The 20,000-nt window shown below is 38.3% G+C and overlaps 1 protein-coding gene across 3 annotated transcripts in view; it reads right to left on the bottom strand.

Annotated features, from left to right (window-relative positions):
• LOC115210921 (LHFPL tetraspan subfamily member 3 protein) overlaps positions 1-20,000 on the bottom strand; it is a 22,094-nt gene that overhangs the window by 403 nt on the left and 1,691 nt on the right. For all 3 annotated transcript variants that reach the window (XM_029779706.2, XM_036501959.1, XM_029779707.2), the window contains exons 2-3: positions 16,876-17,366; positions 4,845-5,078 (exon numbers count right to left, since the gene is read on the bottom strand). In XM_029779706.2, the coding sequence (XP_029635566.1) occupies positions 4,845-5,078; positions 16,876-17,284 (643 nt within the window). In that variant the 5' untranslated portion in view covers positions 17,285-17,366. The remainder of the gene's footprint in view (positions 1-4,844; positions 5,079-16,875; positions 17,367-20,000) is intronic.

Below are 20,000 nucleotides of genomic sequence, written 5' to 3'. Positions count from 1 at the left end.
ATTATTTGTCAATCAATTAGTCAAACAGATAAATCAGCCCTTTAAATAACTGAATACTTAGTTAAGTAATTTAAGAAGAGTAATAAAAAGAAGTGGAATACATCCACAGCGTGTTTTTATTTGCACAATGACCACTCCCAAGATATAACAACGTTTGTTTCAATACACGATTTCAAATCAAAAATCTTACAAAACAAGAATAAAAATGAAAAATATAAATACATACGTGTGTGTGTATATATGTGTGTGTGAGTGTGTGTGTGTAAGTGTGTGTATGTGTGTATGTGTGAATGTGTGTGATTGTGTGTGTGGGGGGGGTACTCCGGACACTAAGACAGTTTCGAAACTCTTATTATGTCGCTTTTCTTCACGCCGTCCGCCTATGTAGGGCACTGGAATACGAATTCAGTAGCAACAGAAAATGCTGGATTATGTTTCTATACTCAGAAGAACGAATGTACGTATAGACAACAAAATCAACTGAAATAAGCCTATAAATGGTGGGAGACTGGAGATCACTGCAGGGGAGTCGTGTCTCTTGTCCTCGGTAAAAATTCTTTCGCGTAAAAACAGACGGCATTCATCAATGTACACATATATGCTCGCACATTCACGCATACTTACAAAAACAGACACACACTTGTATACACTCATTTAACGAGAGAGAGAGAGAGAGAAGAGAGAGAGAGAGAAGAGAGAGAAAGAGAGAGAGAGAGAGGGAGAGGAAGAGAGAGATAGAAAGAGAGAGAGATATGTAAACAGAGTTACAGGGAGAAAATAGTAGATCCTGAAATAGTTTATGTTGTATGTTTCCAGTACCTAAATATACATTTTAGCTCGTTCGTACACTAGGTGGAAATTTTTGCCTTGAAGTTCAGAATCTAAATACTATACTATAACCATTCTCGTCTACGTGGTACAGAACCAGCTTCTCCTGCTAGCATTTGCGTACAGTTTACATTTCTACTTCATGTCTCCTGGACCCCTTTCTTTCAAATGTTAGCCATAACTTAAAGGTTTTGTAGCATATTACCTCTCCTTGATTCTGAGGAAGACAATGTTGTTATAAAATCTTCATTTGAAAGATCCTTCTGTTATACAGATGTAGGGTTTTAAGTCACTGCTATAGTTGACTTTTGCTTCATAAATGATGGTCTCAGGTTACATGGCATATGAGCAAGAATCTGATGATGCTCCGGTATGTGCAGCCGGCCTCGGTCGGTGGCGAAGGATAGCATGTGATATGATAAGCATCATATTAGAGGTGCAACTAAAATTAATCTAGTAGTATGTCTACTGAACACTACTTTTGTATTTGTGTGTACACAGAAAGTGTGTATATATATATATATATATATATATATATATATATATATATATATATATATAGAAAGAGAGAGAGAGAGAGACAGACAGACAGACAGACTGACAGACAGACAGACAGACAGACAGATAGATAGATAGATAGATAGATAGATAGATAGATAGATAGATAGGTAGGTAGGTAGGTAGATAGATAGATAGATAGATAGATAGATAGATAGATAGATAGATAGATAGATAGATAGATAGATAGATAGATAGATAGATAGATAGATAGATAGATAGATAGATGCACACACACATGTAAGCATATATGTTCATGTATATTTACGTATAATATATTCAAATACAATTGTCTATATGGTGTGCGTGTCTCTTTTGAGCCTGCACGATAGTTGTCTCTTTTAACATGCCATACTTCTAGTATATAGTTTCGCTACACAATTATAGGATATCATTTATGCTACTTCATCACAGCTTAAACAAAGCTAGTGACTTCAGCTTATATAAGGACAGGTGTTACGGAATAAAGCAATATCTCTTACACTGCTTTTAATTTCAAAGCTAATATCAGGTTTCAACGTCTGCGAGAGAACCTGTCTCTTTTATTCGTGAAATATGGGCAGAGATAGAAGCGAATTAAACAGTTTTGTTCTTATCACTTTAACACTTTGTGCTTGATTGTATAGGTATACGCATTATACACACACACATAAACGCACACAGATACACACATATAAACACATACACACACGCATACACACACGCACACACACGGATGTATGTTATATACAAACGTACATACATATGTATATATGTGTGTATGTGAGTGTGTACGTATATGTGTGTCGTGTGTGTATGTATAGGCATGTATATATGTGTGTGAGTGTGTGTGTGTGTATGTGTGTGTGTACATATACGTATTATTGTCGTTGGTTTCTCCTCGTTTCCGAGTATTTCTTTCTTCGTTTGTGATTCCTTGTTCTTGACAATGACTCTGATGGCTGAAAAGTCCTATTTTTGCATGGAACAATTGTCTGCAAAGGTCACATCTGTTGATTGGTGGAGACCTTGGTTGGAGTGGGCAGGTCTTCCGTCAGAGCCGTTTATCTTTTTTCCTTTCTTTGATGATGTGCTTCAAAATATTCTTCGCCAATCTTGATGATGCAATACCACTGAGAAGAACTAAATAACCGTTGTACGTTCCCGTGTCTCAAGTACACACAGAACAGAAAGTTAAACCAAAGTACACAATCAATAAAGTACAGTGGATGTACTCTCTATCTACGTAAGGACTCTTACAAAGTAGTCCTGTTCCTTTATCATGAATTTATCGATGGAGTCTTCGACAGAAACTATACACTATGCACGTGCTGAGTTCGCTATCGCTATACATATACACACACATTCATATGCGCATATACACGCACATGCATACATACACATCCACACACACACACACACACATAGTTACATATATATATATATATAAATATATAATATAAAATAAATATAAGAGAGTGGTCACTATGTGGCTCACTCTAGCACTAGATCCAATAGGTTTCAACCACAAAAATATATGTTTCCCATGAAAGTCAGTACGATTGTTAGCTCACACGAACAGGGCAAATAAAAATAACAAAAATACAGATTATTTTGGGACAATTGTTTCGCTATTAATGAATTAAATGTAATTTTACTCACAATAACTCACTTGTAGCTCCTCAGCCAAAACTATCTGGATGAAATCCACTCAATCACACGCCAGATTTTACCATAACGATAAATACACGTGTGGTTCAATTGATTACATCCGACGTTATAATTCAAATGCCCCTACCAACAGCGCGCCAAACTTTCACGGAAACAGATACTACATTTAGAAATAAATGCAGCATAATTATAATTAATTAATAAGGGTGAGAGAATTAGATACTAATTTAATAGTATACCTATTCAACACCAAGTGGCCCAGTGCCCCGAGAAACCAGGATTATTATAATATTTTATAACATATTATAATATTTTATACAAAAATATAATATGTTATAAAATATTATAATAATCCAGGTTTCTCGGGGCACTGGGCCACTTGGTGTTGAATAGGTATACTATTAAATTAGTATCTAATTCTCTCACCCTTATTAATTAATTATAATTATGCTGCATTTATTTCTATATACCTGAACTTGTAATTTGGATAGAGTAACTGCAGATTTTTCAATTGTTCATCGTAGGTATTCTATTTTTCACTGATCTTCAGCTTTATGTTAACATCCACTGGGCAGCGAATTTCCACAACTGTGCACAGTTCCTCTTCTCTATCCCAAAATCATTACATCAAGTCTGTTGTGCTTACATTTCATTGAGATCTTCACTGGTACATTCCACCAGTATTCCTTTTTATTATGAGTGGCTATGGCTTCTACCATACTGTGGGTGCTTATTTCTTTGTCCTCGGAGTTGTCCTTCCGACGGATTTCACTATAGACTGTTCTAGCTACAACATCATAGATAATACCGTGCTGACATTTTCGGACAACTTCTTATGATGTAAGTGATATCTTCGGTGTTATCTCCACAAAGTCTGCATCGGTCTGCAAAGAGACTAAATACCAAGCTAATAATATAAGCCCTGGGGTCGATTCGTTCGACTAAAATTCTTCAAGATGATGTCCCAACATTGCCCCAGACTAGTGTCAGTCCCATTGTACGGGGAAAAGAGCCTAGACGCTTCCCATAAACCTGGAATCCAAGCTAAATGGAATTTACACCCGAATATTAAGAGCCATCTTAAATACATATTGGAGGAGTCATCTCACCAAGAAACAGCTGTATGGATATCTCCTGCCTGTTTCCACCATTACAAGGGAAAGGCGCTTTTGCCTTTCAGGACATTGCAGGCGACCTAAACAAGAATTGGCAAATGACCTACAGATATGGATGGCAAAGCATGGCCATACACGAGCAGGTCGTCCGAACACAACGTTCACCAGAGACAGTTGATGCCTTCACGAAAACCTCCCTCAACTAATGCAGGGCTGAGGTGGATGGTGTGAGCGGGTTAAAAATATCCGAGAAAGTTCGATCAGCCGGTGATGAGGCAGAAGTGACATTTTCGCTCCAAATGACAGTTTCTTTGAATGTTTATTCTATGAAGTTAGTCGTAGAGTTGGGTGTAATCATATTTATACAGTCTGCGAATAAATCTAGTTTAACAAAGTGAAATACCAAATATGGAGAATGTGATCTTTTTATCGTTTATCCTTTAGTTTTTACTTCTCTTGGCCTTAGACAGCGACCATGCTGGGGCAGCGCCGTGATGAATTCTTGGTCGAACGAATTGACCCTAGTATATATTTTTTTTATTTTTAAAACTTGCTACTTATTCTCTCGGCCTCTTTGGCAAACTGCTAAGTTTCAGAATTGTAAACATACGAACGCCGATTGTGAAGCGGGAATGGGCAAGGAGTTTAGAACAATAAGAAGGATAAGCGACCAAAAAAGTGTATGGAACTTACGTGGGTTCTTGTGGTAAATTTCCGGCAACACCCTGGCTTGTTTGGCCGCCAACACAAAAGCTAAGACAGCTAAAATAATGGCGTCGAAGATGAGAATAATGGCGAGTATATATGCCCATCTGATTGTGCATCGATCTAGGTAGTATTTTGTAGCCCCTACACCACAGATCCGGCGAACCGTTTCATTGTCCCATCCATTGGGGTAAACTACGCAGCCAAGGAACATAGAAATGGCTGAAATTAACAAAAGAAAAAAAATTACATGGAATTGCTGCAGTGAAGTAAAATTTTACTGAAACGGTTAAGAATGTCAACTAATACACACACCCTCATACACAGATACACACACATACACACAAACACACACACACACACACACACACACACACACACACACACACACATATGCAATGCACACACCCACATGTATATACATATGTATATGTGTATATATGAAAAATACGTGTATATAGAGATAGACAGACATATAAAAAGATGGATCCGTACATACACGCACACACACACACACACACACACATATATATATATATATATACATGCGTGTATACGTCAGTGTATATTTATATATATACATGTATGTATGTATGTATGTATGTATGTATGTATGTATGTATGTATGTATGTATGTATATAATTCCTTTCTACTGAGACCTTAATTCATATCTGCCAGGATTTTTTACTCCAGTTTTTATTAATTTGATAGTATTTTAGAATGTCTTATGGAATTAAAATTATTTTTTATGCATTTGTGTACATTTAAACTAATTAAATATTATTTTACAGAATAATAGAATTAAAATTTCTTTGATTAAAACCCTTTCTAATGCGGAAGTATCCAAAGAGCATTTGAGGCACATAATGCTTTATGAGTACAAAAAAGGAAAGTCTGCAGCCGAAGTGATTCGAAACATACACTCAGTTTATGAGAAAGAATGCTTGAATGAAAGAACTTGCAGAAGATGGTTTGCAAAATTCAGAAGTGGAGATTTCAGCCTTGAAGATGAAGATCGAACAGGACGAAGTACACTAAACACGGAGACATAAGATATAGGCATTACTCTCTGGATCAAGGCTGATCGCTTTGAAACTCACCTTAACCCTTTAAGTCCCACTGTCCTATAAATAGGACACTAGATGAGAACATTAAATAAGCTATATCACATTGTCTCAGTGTCCTATTTATAGGACACCGAGTATTTCCATTTCTACTTGAAGTAAAGGAGTTTTAATAATTATTTTTTCATTTTAACCTATTTTCAATCATCTGTAAAAATTTTAATGTAATATTCAGAAATTTAAGTAATCTGGGACTTAATGGGTTAAGCAAGATTTTTTGCTTTAGTCTTGTGTAAACCAGTAATACGTTGTGGACAGCATTTGTACAGAAGCCCTTCTTCTGTGTGTGTGTGTGTGTGTGTGTGTGTGTGTGTGTGTGTGTCGGAAGGAGAAGCATAATTGTCTAAAAAATCCAGAGGTATAAAAGGCTGAACAAGAAAGCGCCAGATAAGATTTTTTAATTTTATACTGAAATCATCTAAATTCGAACTCTTACTACATCTATTTTTCTCTGTTCATTCAACTGTATTGAGTCATTGAATAATTTGTGACTTTCGCAATCAATAACTAATTGTGTCTCAGTGTTTATGACTAATAATTTACTATCCAAAATTTATAGTAGGTTGCTAAAAACAATTTTGATGTGCAATTTAAGCGACATCTACATTCTGGCAAAAACTCGAAAAGTTCTATTTGGCTATAAAAATGCAATGTTTTAAAGCAAACTGGAATATTATTTTATAAAATAAAAGGTTTGTTTAAACGTTAGAATACTGTGTTTAAAGATATTGGAGAAAATAAAATCGACAGAGAAATGTGAAAAATCGTGTTTCGAATACATTTTAAAGGTATTGCCCTAAACGCATAACTCGACCCTTCAATGTGTGCATAGTCTCCACATAATCACATGACCAGCTAGAAATAACAGCCAAAGTGTTCCCAAATTACTCCCTGCCGTGTTATTGATGTGAGGTACATTAGATAACTTATTTCTTCATTCAATATATCTAAATCAAAGACAGGAGGATAGAGGCTGGAGTATATTGCCTCATAAAGGTTACATCCTTCATTTTTTTTCCAGTCGGACATCACTGTAGAGACCAGGGAGAAGAAATATATGATGTGGGGTGGGGTACGGTCAGAACAGACATTCTTAAGAAGAAGGATCTGTGGAGTGGTTAGTGAGGCTTGTGGACTATCAGGAAGTGGGATTGACAGAGAAGAACGGGTAGATAGAAGAGACCAGGGAGTCGAGAGTGACCAACAACAAGAAGAAAGCAACCACTCTAGAAGTGATGGCAAAAAAGAAAACTCCCAGATTCACCGCTCCAATAGTCATATAAACTATGGCAGGGGACGGTTCTGACACAATAGTAAAGGCAAAGAGAAAGAGTCGGGTGACAGTTGCTGGAGTGATTCAATGGAAGTCAGTTGGGTTGTCTTTCTTGGATGGCTGTGACTGCAGCAACAGCACCGTCCTAGATGTGTTAGTTGTAGGTCAATGTAGGTCTTACGTGAGCTTTGTAATGGGTCAGAAGTTATTGAGGACTGAATAATTTCCTGGACTTGACGAGGAAGGTCAGTCGTTGTGACGTGGTTTTGACCATATTTAGAATGTGAGGATCTTACAAGAAATGATCCTCAGAGATGGTCACCACTGGCGGTGAGTATTTGTTTTTATGTCGTGAAATGTTCATGTTTAACGGATGGGATGAAATGTGGTTTTGTTAATAACAATTAACAGCCTCAACATTACTATTATTATTATTATTATTATTATTATTATTACTCAGTAGTTTTATTTTTATAACGTGCTTTCATTTCACTACCGAGCGCAGCTTTGTGTGCCTTGGATATGTGCTGTGGTTTGCTGTGATGCTCTGATGGTTACTGTATTGAAAGTTTTCTGCATAGGATGTGTGCAGTGCCCAGTAGTGCAATTTTCTGTGTGTTATATACATTTGTAAGACCTGGCGCTTTTGTTATGTATTTATCTGAATATTTTTTAATCATACCTAATGCGCCCACTATGTTAGGAATTGTTTCTGTTTTTAGACTCCACATTTGAGTTACTTCTATTTCCAGGTCTTTGTATTTTGAAAGTTTCTCCATTTCTTTTAGAGAAACGTTGTCTTCTGCTGGTGTTGATACATCAATTAGAAAGCATTTTTTCTTCATGATCTCTGACAACTATATTTGGTCTGTTGGCCTTAATTTCTCTATCTTTGTGTATTGGCATATCCCAGAGTATGGTTGCTTTCTCGTTTTCTGTGACCTTTTCTTGTGTGTGCCTTTACCATCTTTTTTCTGTTGTTATTCCATAGTGTTGGCATAGCTTCCAGTGTATGTAGGTCCCAACTCTGTCGTGTCTGTGAATATATTCCTTCTTAGCCAGGTCTGGGCAGCCAGAGATGATATGATTTATTGTTTCTTGTCCATCTCCACATATTCTGCAGTTACTTGTTTCTTTTCATTATATGTTTTTGATAATTTCTGGTGGGGAGGCTTTGGTCTTGTGCTGCAGTTAAAAATCCCTCTGTCTCTGCTTTGAGTCCTGAGCTTCTCAACCATTGTTGGGATTCTTCTGTCTATTTCTTTTGCGTTTAGTTTAGTCCAGTATTTGCCATGAAAGGGCTTTTCTTGCCGTCGTTTTATCAAATTCCATTGCTGTTCTAGTTTTAGTTTGGATTCATTTGTTTTATAGCTTTTGTTGTTTCTTTTTCATATTTGTTAGGTAGTATGACTTCTTGTTTGTATTTGTCAGCTTCCTTAAATACTGAAAACAGTTTTTTGTTTTGCTCGAGTTTTGTGGCTATTTGTATTAGTTTTTCTTGCTTCTGAAGTAAGTATTTTTGCAGTCTTATGGTGGTTATTCTATAATAGATTTCCAGCTGTATAAGGCCTCTACCACTTTCTATACGTTGTATGTATAGCCTTTCTATGTCAGATTTTGGGTGGTGCATCCTAGACCCTGTCATTATTTTTCTTTTTTCCTGTCTATTTTGGTTAGTTCATTTAGTGTCCAGTTAAGGATATTGTAACTGTAACTTATAACTGGGACGGCTAGAGTATTGATACCTATTATCTTGTTTTTAGCATTGAGCTCTGTTTTTATTATTGATCTAACTCGTCTGTAGTATTCTTTCTTTATTTTCTCTTTCATTTGTGTGTGTTGTAGCTTATCTAGTTCATTGATTCCTAAATATGTGTATGTCCGGCTTTGGTCTAATTCTCTTATTTCATAGGCTTTATCTAGTGTGATGTTGCTACTCTTTACTAGTTTTCCTCTTTTCATGGTTGCTTTGGCACATTTTTCTAAGCCAAAATTCATATCTATTTCTTTGGTAAATCCATATACTGTCTTTAGTAGTGTTTCCAGCTGTTTATCATTTGTAACGTATAGTTTTAGGTCATCCATATATAAGAGGTGGCTAATTGTTTTGCCGTAACATTTGTATCTGTATCCAATTCTGTTTAGCATGTCAGATAAAAGTGTCAGTGCCAAGCAGAAAAGGAGTGGAGAGAGCGTGTCTCCTTGGAATATTCCTCTTCTAATGGGGATGGCTTTGTTTTTCATGAGTCCCTTTTTTGTTTGAAGCTGTAGCACTGTCTGCTATTTATTCATAGAGTGTCTTATGTATTTTATAATTATTGGTGCTACTTTGTTCGTGGCTAGTGTTTCGAGGATCCACGTGTGGGGAATGCTACCAAAAGCCTTTCGGTAGTCGATCCAGGCCATACTGAGGCCTTTCTTCTTTCTGTGGCTGTCTTCAGTTATGGCTTTATTGGTCATTAGTTAATCTTTACAGCTGTATGAGCCCTTGCAGCATCCCTTCTGCTCTTCTTGTTCATTTACAAAGTTGTGTGATAGAGAAAAAGAGGAATAGAGTAAAACGAAAAAATAAAAAAAAAAAGAAAAGTAAACAAATAAAATAAAATAAAGGGAGGGGAGGAACGAAAATTCCCAGCGACAATGTTCTTCCCGATACGTGTGACATACCAGTTAAGATAATCTTTTGAACTCCTTGCATGGATGGTAAGCCAGGGATCATTCTTAAATAATTTTCAGTTCCATTTTTGATCATTCCAAATGATCCTACAATCACTGGTATTGTAGCCGTCTTGAGATGATTCAAATCTTTCGATTTCAATGAGCAAATCTTTATATTTTCTGGGCTTATTAAATTCTGCATTCAAATGACGTTGAAGTCGACTTTGTCTTTCATCCTTTCGGGGTCGATAAAATAAGTACCATTCATATACTGAGGTCGATGAAAATTGCTGGTTTTGTGTCAAAATTTGAAACCAATATTTGGTTCGATTTCATTATTACAAGTCGTGTGTGTGTGTAAGCAGAAATTTTGAGACTTATTTAGGAGAAGCAGTTATAATTGTCCTTGATAATTGTCATTATCGTAAATCATTACCTTAGGCGCAGGCGTGGCTGTGTGGTAAGAACCTTACTTCCCAACCTCTTGGTTCGGGATTCGGTCCCACTGCGCGGCAATTTGGGCAAGTGTCTTCTATTATATTCTCGGTCCAACCAAAGCCTTATGACTGGATTTGGTAGACGGAAACTGAAAGAAACTAGTCGTATATATATGTGTATGTGTGTGTGTGTGTCTCTTTACATCTGTGTTTGCTCCCCCCCACACACACACACCACCCCTTGACAACCTGTGTTGGTGTGTTTACGTCCCCGTAACTTTGCGGTTTGGCAAAAGAGACCGATAGAATAAGTGCTAAGCTTTAAAACAAAATAATTACTGGGGTCGATAGATTCGACTAAAAAACAAAATTCTTCAAGGCGGTACCCCAGCATGGCCGCAATCTAATGATTGAAACAAGTAAAAGACCTGCCAACTTTTTTTCATTCCAAATTGAAAGAAACAGTTGTAACATTACTTTGAACACATTCTCCTAAACAGTTCTTGTCACAGGTGGCTGGTTTCAAGAGTCGGGACGTGAAGACAATTTGAGATCTCGTTGTGTAATCAAGTTTTACTGAAACTTATGAACTGCTCCAAGGCACAAAAGGTTTCAGAGAGGTAGAGAGGTGAGAGATGATAAGAGTTGTAGGAAGGAGAAGAATGTGAGATTAAGAATATTCGAAATTTTCAGAATGAAGAACATCGTCTGTATACAAAGATGATAAGCAAACAGTTTGGAAATGGAATGATAACTATAGACAGAATTATTCGTGAAGATCTGAACAAGCGCAAAATTTGTGCAATGTTTGTTCGCAGAAGGAGTTGGTGAGAGCAGGGAGATGGTTGAGTTGATAACCTCCAGGCCAAGAGTAAATGATTCTACGATGACCCGCGACGAAAGCAGGATCTACTGCTATGAGTCTGAGACCAAGGGACTGAGTGCCCAATGGAAGCATCCTAGTTCCCCCACATCCAAGAGGGTTAGGCAAAGTAAGTCCAACGGAAAGCTCAAGAATGTCCCTTCTTGTGATAGCAAGGATAGCATCTAGTTCCACTGGGTTCCCTCTAGTCACACAGTCTACAAAGGGTACCTTATAGGGATTTTGAGAGAGTTCAGGAAGAGATTTCGTCGCAAAAGACTAAAGATCTTCCACTCGGGTCGATGGAACCCGCAGCAGGATAAGGCAACAGTCCACAATTCCTTACTTGTAACCCACTTCTTGACAGGGATGGCCATCAAAAATATCCCTCATGCCCCTCACCTCACAGTCCAGAACTTAGGCCCTTTGACTTTTATTTGTTTGCGAAACTGAAGGAGAACCTGAGAGATAGTCGTTTTGAAGACACTGAGAAGATGAAGGAGGTTGTGATAAGGGTCCTAGCCGCCTCCACTTTGAAGGGGGCCTTCATGAAATGGTTGAGCGCTACAATAAATGCATTGAAGTCAGAGGATCCTGCTTTGAAGAGGATCAGAGTTTTGGACATCTTTGAAAATATTTTCTCCCCAGGAAAAGTTTCTTCTGGAATGTACTTTGTACACACACACACACACACACACAGACACACACACACACTCACCACACACACACACACACACGCAGCTGTGTGGCTAAGAAAGCTTCTCCCCAACCACGTGATCTTGAATTCAGTCTCACTGCGTAACACATCGAGTGTCTTCTACTTCAACCCAAAGTCAACCAAAAGCTTGAAATAAGGAATCCTGTCCTACATTTATACGTGTGTGTGTGCGTGAGTGAGAGAGTGTGTGTGTGTGTGTGTGTGTGTGTGTGTGTGTTGTGTGTGTGTGTGTGTGTGTGTGTGCATAAGAGAGAAAGAGAGTGAGTTTGTTTGAACTGGTATGTACCCTTGTCTTGTTGTCCGAAATAAGCATCACTATCGTACAAGCGATGTTATTCGTTTCCTGGTTTCCATAGAAACTGGTGAGTGTTGGTGACACACAGGGCATCCGGCCATAGAAAATCCGCCTCGGCAAATTCCGGCTGATCCACGCAAGCGTGGAACGAGGGCGTCAAACACACACACACACACACACACCACACACACACACACACACATACACACACACACACATATACACACACACACACAATCACATACACACACACACACACACGCACACACACACACACACACACACACACATACACACATAGACGGATATGTGTGCGTGTGTGTGTGTGAGTGTGTGGTGTGTGTGTGTGAATGTTTTACCTTTATTGCCCACGAATGCCATCAGCCTGTCTTTCCATTCTGTGCGCTGAATAGTTAATAGTTACTTCGAAAGACTAATAACCATTATCTACATTAGACGTATGAATCCTAAGTTAAACGCTAACATTCTTGTCTGGTTTGCGAAAGATTGAAATTTAAATAATGTTCCGTGTTTATGTTTGCAGTGTGTGTGTTAGAGACTGTGATTTATGGATGCGACCGCACAGAACACGCTTTTATATTCTCAACGTCTCTTCCTCTAATGCATAATTGAATAATAACTGTGTAAGAACGGCCACGAAAAGAAATTCGTGTAAACTTACCATTTTCTAGAATTATCAGATGTCTTTACACAGTTCCCACTTCTCTCCCTCTCTTTCTTTTTCTTTCTTTCTTTCATTCTTTCTTGTTTTCTTTCTTTCTTTCTTTCTCTATTTCTCTATTTCAAATATTGTGTGTGTTATATGTGTGTATATGCGTGTGTGTGTGTGTGTGCGTGTGTGTGTGTGTGCGTGTGTGTGTGTGTACGTCCTTGTATAAGGGTGTGTGTATGTATTTGGAGATACGATTTGGAGATACATACAAATGAATGAGCTTAAACATATAGATATGTGTGTGTGTGTGTGTGTGCGTGTGTGTGTGTGTGTACGTATGAGTGTATGTGCGTGTGCCTATGTATACTTGTGCATGTGTGTGTATGTTTGTGTGTGTGTATGTGTGTGTGTATGTTTGTGTGTGTATGTGTGTGTGTACGTATGAGTGTATGTGCGTGTGCCTATGTATACCTGTGTATGTGTGTGTGTGTGCGTGTGTGTGTGTGTACGTCCTTGTATAAGGGTGTGTGTATGTATTTGGAGATACGATTTGGAGATACATACAAATGAATGAGCTTAAACATATAGATATGTGTGTGTGAGTGTGTGTGCGTGTGCCTATCTATACTTGTGCATGTGTGTGTATGTGTGTGTATGTGTGTGTGAGTGTGTGTGAGTACGTATGAGTGTATGTACGTGTGCCTATGTATACTTGTGCATGTGTGTGTATGTGTGTGTGCATGTGTGTGTGAGTGTGTGTGAGCACGTATGAGTGTATGTGCGTGTGCCTATGTATACTTGTGCATGTGTGTGTGTATGTTTGTGTGTGCATGTGTACGCGTGTGTGTGAGTGTGTGTGTGTACGTATGAGTGTATGTGCGTGTGCCTGTAAAGGCGGCGAGCTGGCAGAAACGTTAGCACGCCGGGCGAAATGCGTAGCCGTATTTCGTCTGCCGTTACGTTCTGAGTTCAAATTCCGCCGAGGTCGACTTTGCCTTTCATCGTTTCGGGGTCGATAAATTAAGTACCAGTTACGCACTGGGGTCGATGTAATCGACTTAATCCGTTTGTCTGTCCTTGTTTGTCCCCTCTGTGTTTAGCCTCTTGTGGGTAGTAAAGAAATATATATATATGTATATGGCCCCATATTGGTTGGTGTAGCATCCATTCCTTCAATCTAGATTTTATATAAATACATATGTGTCTATATATACATATATACATGTATTTGTATACATATTATGTATACATATATCATATATATATAAATATATATATATATATATCATATATATATAAATATATATATATATATATACTTGTGTGTGTGTATGTTTGTGTGTGTGTGTGAGTATGTGTGTGTACATTTGAGTGTATGTGCGTGTGCCTATGTATACTCGTGCATGTTTGTGTGTGTATGTTTGTGCGTGTGTGTATGTGTGTGTGTGAGAGTGTGTGTGTGTACGTATGAGTGTATGTGCGTGTGCCTATGTATACTTGTGTATGTGTGTGTATGTTTGTATGTGCGTGTGTGTGTGGCTGTGTGAGTGTATGGATGTGAATATAATGTATGTATGGAAAGGCATTTGGGCATCTTTGCAAGAATATTGCATCCACATTGTTACATTTGCATACTGTCTATCCAAATATCTATCTCTTTACGGATGATTGCACATACGGAACAATGCTTGTACACTCATCCCTGTCTAAAGGTAACGTCAAAGCACTTACGCCATGCATTCATCAACAATAATATAAAATAGATACAATGGCCACGCTACAAACAGACTAGAAACTTCCAATAAATATTTATAAGTGACGCAATCTCGAGTCTAAGCGATTCTAAGCGAAGCGAAGAGAATTTCGATGGATCAAGAGTTCGTTTCCTATGGTATTTAGTGTGACTGTCTTTGTCCTCATATGTGTGTATGTGTGTGTGTGTGTGTAGAAAGAGAGAGAGGGGGTAGGTAGTAGGTAGATAGATATGTAGGTAGGTAGGTAGGTAGGTAGGTGGGTAGGTAGGTAGGTAGGTAGGTAGGTAGGTAGGTAGGGGAGTGGGTAGGTAGATAGGTATGTAGGTACGTACGTGCGTGGATAGATAGACAGACAGACAGACAGAGATAGATAGATAAATAGATAGATAGATAGATAGATAGATAGATAGATAGATAGATAGATAGATAGATAGATAGATAGATAGATAGATAGATAGATTAACATTCAAATGTACTCAACCCTATTTCTGTAGAAATACGCTGAATACAAATAGCTCGACTTGCTACAAATAGCAGCTAAATTTTCCTCAAATCCTTTGATGTGATTCTAAACTAATACTGAGGTCGGATGGACATCACCGGTATGTTTTTTAGTAACTGCCTGGTTAATGAAAGCTGACCAGGGGCTATACCAAAAAATTACAACAGCTGGTATGCACTTAGTGATTATAGTACTGTGGTTGAAATAAGGGCTGGCCCTCCGTCGGTTACGACGATGAGCGTTCCAGTTGATCCGATCAATGGAACAGCCTACCCGTGAAATTAATACATAAGTGGCTGAGTACACCATAGACACGTGTACCCTCAACGTAGTTCTCCGGGAAATTCAGCATGATACACTGAATGTGACAAGGTCGACTCTTTTTAATTACAACTCATTTTTGCCAGCTGAGTGGACTGGAGGAATGTGAAATAAAATCTCTCGCTGAAAGACACAACGTACTGCCGGGAATTGAACTCATGACCCTACGACCGTGAGCCGAATACCTAAACCACTAAGCCACGTACCTTCACAAAGTGACCAACGTACTATTGTAAACTATAGGGTAGTATAGCGACTTTGGCCTGTTTGGGTACACTATAATCTCTATTGTCCCTATAGTAACCATAGCGTCGCCACAATGCGCCACAATACACCCCTATAAAGGGGTTGTAATACGCATTGACACACGGCTGAGGGGATCCCAAGTCAGGTGGGCGGGCCACCCTGTTCGAATGTCTGACACGAGACTCTCCGTTTTACAGCAAAGTGGTGGAAGGCAAGTGCATGCAAGGTGGACAGAAAACGCACTTCAAGGACATACTCAAAGCCTCACCAAAGAGCTTTGAGATGAACCTCAACACCTGGGAAATGCAAGCAAAAGACCACCCATCTTGGCGGCACTGCACCAACAGAGGTGGCACTTCCTACAAACAGAACGGGATTGCAGGGGCAGAAAGAGAATGCGGACTGCGCAAGTCCAAAGCCACCTCTTTGCCTTCGGTCCCAGCAGACCACCAGTATCCACCCGACCTGCGGCAGAGCCTTCCCAGCATGCATTGGACTGATCGGCCACAGAGACACGGTGCCCTGTCTTTTTCTCCCATCTGATGGCCTTGATCATCGTCTACAACGATGGACTAACTAATAAAACAAACTATAATAACACTACTGTGTCCTACATTACGCTTTAGTATAATACGCATAAGTACACCATAGTACGCTATCCCACCTTACAGTATACTATACCACGCTATGGTACGCTACAGTTTCTATGTCCACTATCGGAATATATAAAACCGTGTTTGACTAATTAACTGTTTTCTCATCAGTGTTGAATAGTTAAAAGATTTCCCTGAAATAACGTGGTTTGACTGATAGAAACGTTGGCGTTGACTAAACGGATCAACGATTGGCCAAACAGACCAATGATTCATCGACTCGTCCTTTGAAGGGGTAATACAGATCCGCATTATCTTATGTGTTATTTCTTTGTAACATTATAGAATGTGAGTTTAGGTGAGTTTGGCTGCTGTTTCTTGAGAAATCTGAGTATTTACATTGTGGGTCCCCTACTGACTCGTCTGTCCTTTATTCATTAAATTTGATTTAGGGAGAAATTTCTAGTAGGTCGGTCAACCACGTAAGTGTCCCCTTTATTATATATAATAGTTTGATGTTATTTCCATAAATTTAGTGCCTTGAAATATTTGTAGAACTCACCCGATAATGTTTGTATCCATCCACATATCTTGAGGACTGTTGCAGTATTTAGGAAGAAGAACAGTAACAAGCAAAGTACGCAAATAATAAACAACAGAGCTGAGAAACCAACGAAGAATCCGGCCGCCTTAAATGAAGCATTCAGTATAGACTCCATATTAGTAAATTCCCCAATACATCGGAAATCGGTAGATCCGGCAGTTCTTTCGCAGTATTCATACAGTCCGAAGAAACCTATATCCGGCGAGTTCATTGTATCACCAAACCATTGAGGTTGAATGAAGACGACAATATTTAACAGTGTGAAGCAGATTGTAAAAATGCCCCACAACACAGCGATAGCACGCGAGTTTCTCACGTAGTTTGTGTGATATACTCGGGTGATATCGCTGTAGTATTGGACCTCCATCTTGCTTTGGTTTCTTTTGTAAAGATGATTGGGGTTAGGTCTTCTCCTTGGAAGCCGTTCGGTTTTAATTAACAAAAATTCTCTGTAAAAGAAGAAACAATAACGATTAAATATACAATAAGTTAAATAAAGTTAGATAATGATCGAATGTTCTTATACTTCATTCTGTTACGTAACATGAAACATTGAAAAAATGGGTTTACGATTTCGCTCTCAGATAAGCTGTCTTGCTAGAAATATCCAGAAACTTTTTTTCAGAACTGCTATTTGAATACAGTTATTAGATCTATAAGCCCTAAAAATTCACACCATAATTTCCCACGGGTATATGGCGTACTAACCCCCAAGATTCCGAGTTCGATTCCCGGCAGTGACCTAAATAATAATAATAATAATAATAATAACAACATCGAAAAATACCTTAGGACTGAGAACCCAGGTTCGAAATTTCCCCAAGACACCTGATGAAGGCAGGAGGGTATATCAGTCGAAACGTTGTGTTAACAACAAACAAAATGTGGACAAATATCGTCAAATGTAAATAATGTAAATAATGCTATTTGAATGTTGTTTGTTATACAAATTCTCAGCCCAAATCAAAAGCTGCCATATTTAAGATAAGTCTCTTTGTTATGATACACCTGTAACGTTTCCACACAAATTTAGTTTTATGATTGTCTTAGCAGAATCATTAGAGTATCGCACAAAATTCACGCGTTGTTTAGTTATTTCTTTACGTCTTGAGTTCAAATACTACTGAAGTTAACTTCACGTTTCAGCTTTCTGGAGTCAATAAGACAAAGTATTTGTAAGATAGTAAGGTTAATTTAATATTCCTATAAGAACTAGCAGACGTGGATGGAATTTTAGCAGAAGACTAGACAAGGCAACATCATAGAATCCTCCAGAATTAATATTTTGTAATGTTACAGGCAAAAGAACCCTCCTAAATTCACCATTCTTGACAGATGTTGCAACATTAAACACACGATGCCCACTAGTCCAAACAATAACAGTACCTAAAAAAAAAATCATACTATACAGGCTAAATGAAGACACTAATGACCGTCTAAAACAGGGGACGTTTTCTGTGCAACTCTCCACTTTAAAGTCAATATCATGTAACCAGATCTTCAACACCATAAATGAAAATTAATAAACAAGCTGCGTAAACCATTTCAAATGAGTTTTGTCTTGTATAAGACGTCTAATCAATAATCGCTTCCACTAATTACAGTTTTCAACTCCATTAATTACATTTATCACCACTACTACTAATTACGATTAATAAAACTCTCGCACCAACAAAGGAGCCTCTACGTAATTACCCCATCTACTCAAAATGACAGCATAATCTTCCTCAAACTAGTTGAACTCAGTGAATATTGTAGACCTACATACTCTCTGCAAATCAGTTAAATGGTCATGACTGGAATTTCTTTGACTTGCTCGATCAAGGCTGACCTTGGGTTAAACAGTACCGCCAGGATATCACCTTTCACCCTTTTACAATTAACGTAAATTAATTTCTCATTGAATTAAGATGTTTTCTATCTCGCTTCCCTATAACAACAACATTACACATTAGACGCAGCGTGATTGATATTCATTGACGGAGTTCGATCAGTTTGTGTCTATTGATCGAACAAGAGGCAGGGTGGGGTGTGCTCGTGCGGGGTGGGGTGTGATCGTGCGGGGTGGGGTGTGATCGTGCGGGGTGGGGTGTGAAAGTGCAGGGTGGGGTGTGATCGTGCGGGGTGGGGTAGATGGTGGACTGAAGAACTACGAAGGAATGTTTTAAAATGTTTGAGGATGGAAACTGGAGAATAATAAAGATGGATCTTAACAATTAATCGATGACTGAAGAGATCGATGGCTTATTATGCCATTGCTCCAGCATGAGCAGAAGCATAACAGATTAAAATCTTCTTGATAACAGAAGTGAATAATTTTAATTTTCATAGTAATCGAATTATAATATAAAACACATATTCTACACAAAATGATAAATGCTGGAGTAAAGTCTTTTTATTACATTTAAACGTTTCTAATAAAAACAATTTCGTCAGACGAATGCTTACAGGCCGAAACTTCGAAGTCACAGACACAAGTCTTCTTGTGAAAGTCTGGTGTGTGTGTGTGTGTTGTGTGTGTGTGTGTGTGTGTGTGTGTGTGTGTGTGTTGTGTGTGTGTGTATGTAAGTTCGTATGTATGTGTATATATACATATATGCATGTTTATATACATGCATATAAAAATGCATTTATATATATAGAGAGAGGGGGGATCATGTGTGTGTGTATGTATATATTATGCATACGAATATGTATATAAATATGTATGTATGTATACATGCATGTATGTATGTCTGTGTATGTATGTGTGTGTATGTATGTACGTATGTATGTATGTTTTGTCAGGAGGAAGACGCAGTGACCTCAGAGTCTGGTCAATCTGGAACACTTAATGGTCTGTTTGACCAGCTGTTAGTGGACATGTGCAGGAAACACGTGGTAGAAGAGTTGGTTGTTGTTTCTAGCAGGCAGAATAACTGTGTAGGGGATTGATGGGATGGAAAAGAAAGCCAATTCCACATGATTTGAACTTGGAATGCAGATGGAAGAAGTTAAACAATGTTTTTCTTTTCTTTTTGTCATTTTTATTCCTGTCCTGGGCCTACAGCTGTACCATAAGAATGACCACAAACAATAACATT

The sequence above is a fragment of the Octopus sinensis genome, linkage group LG4 (genome assembly GCF_006345805.1).
Source record: "Octopus sinensis linkage group LG4, ASM634580v1, whole genome shotgun sequence".
Taxonomy (NCBI): Eukaryota; Metazoa; Mollusca; class Cephalopoda; order Octopoda; family Octopodidae; genus Octopus; species Octopus sinensis.
This window is presented reverse-complemented; position numbering and strand designations above follow the sequence as displayed.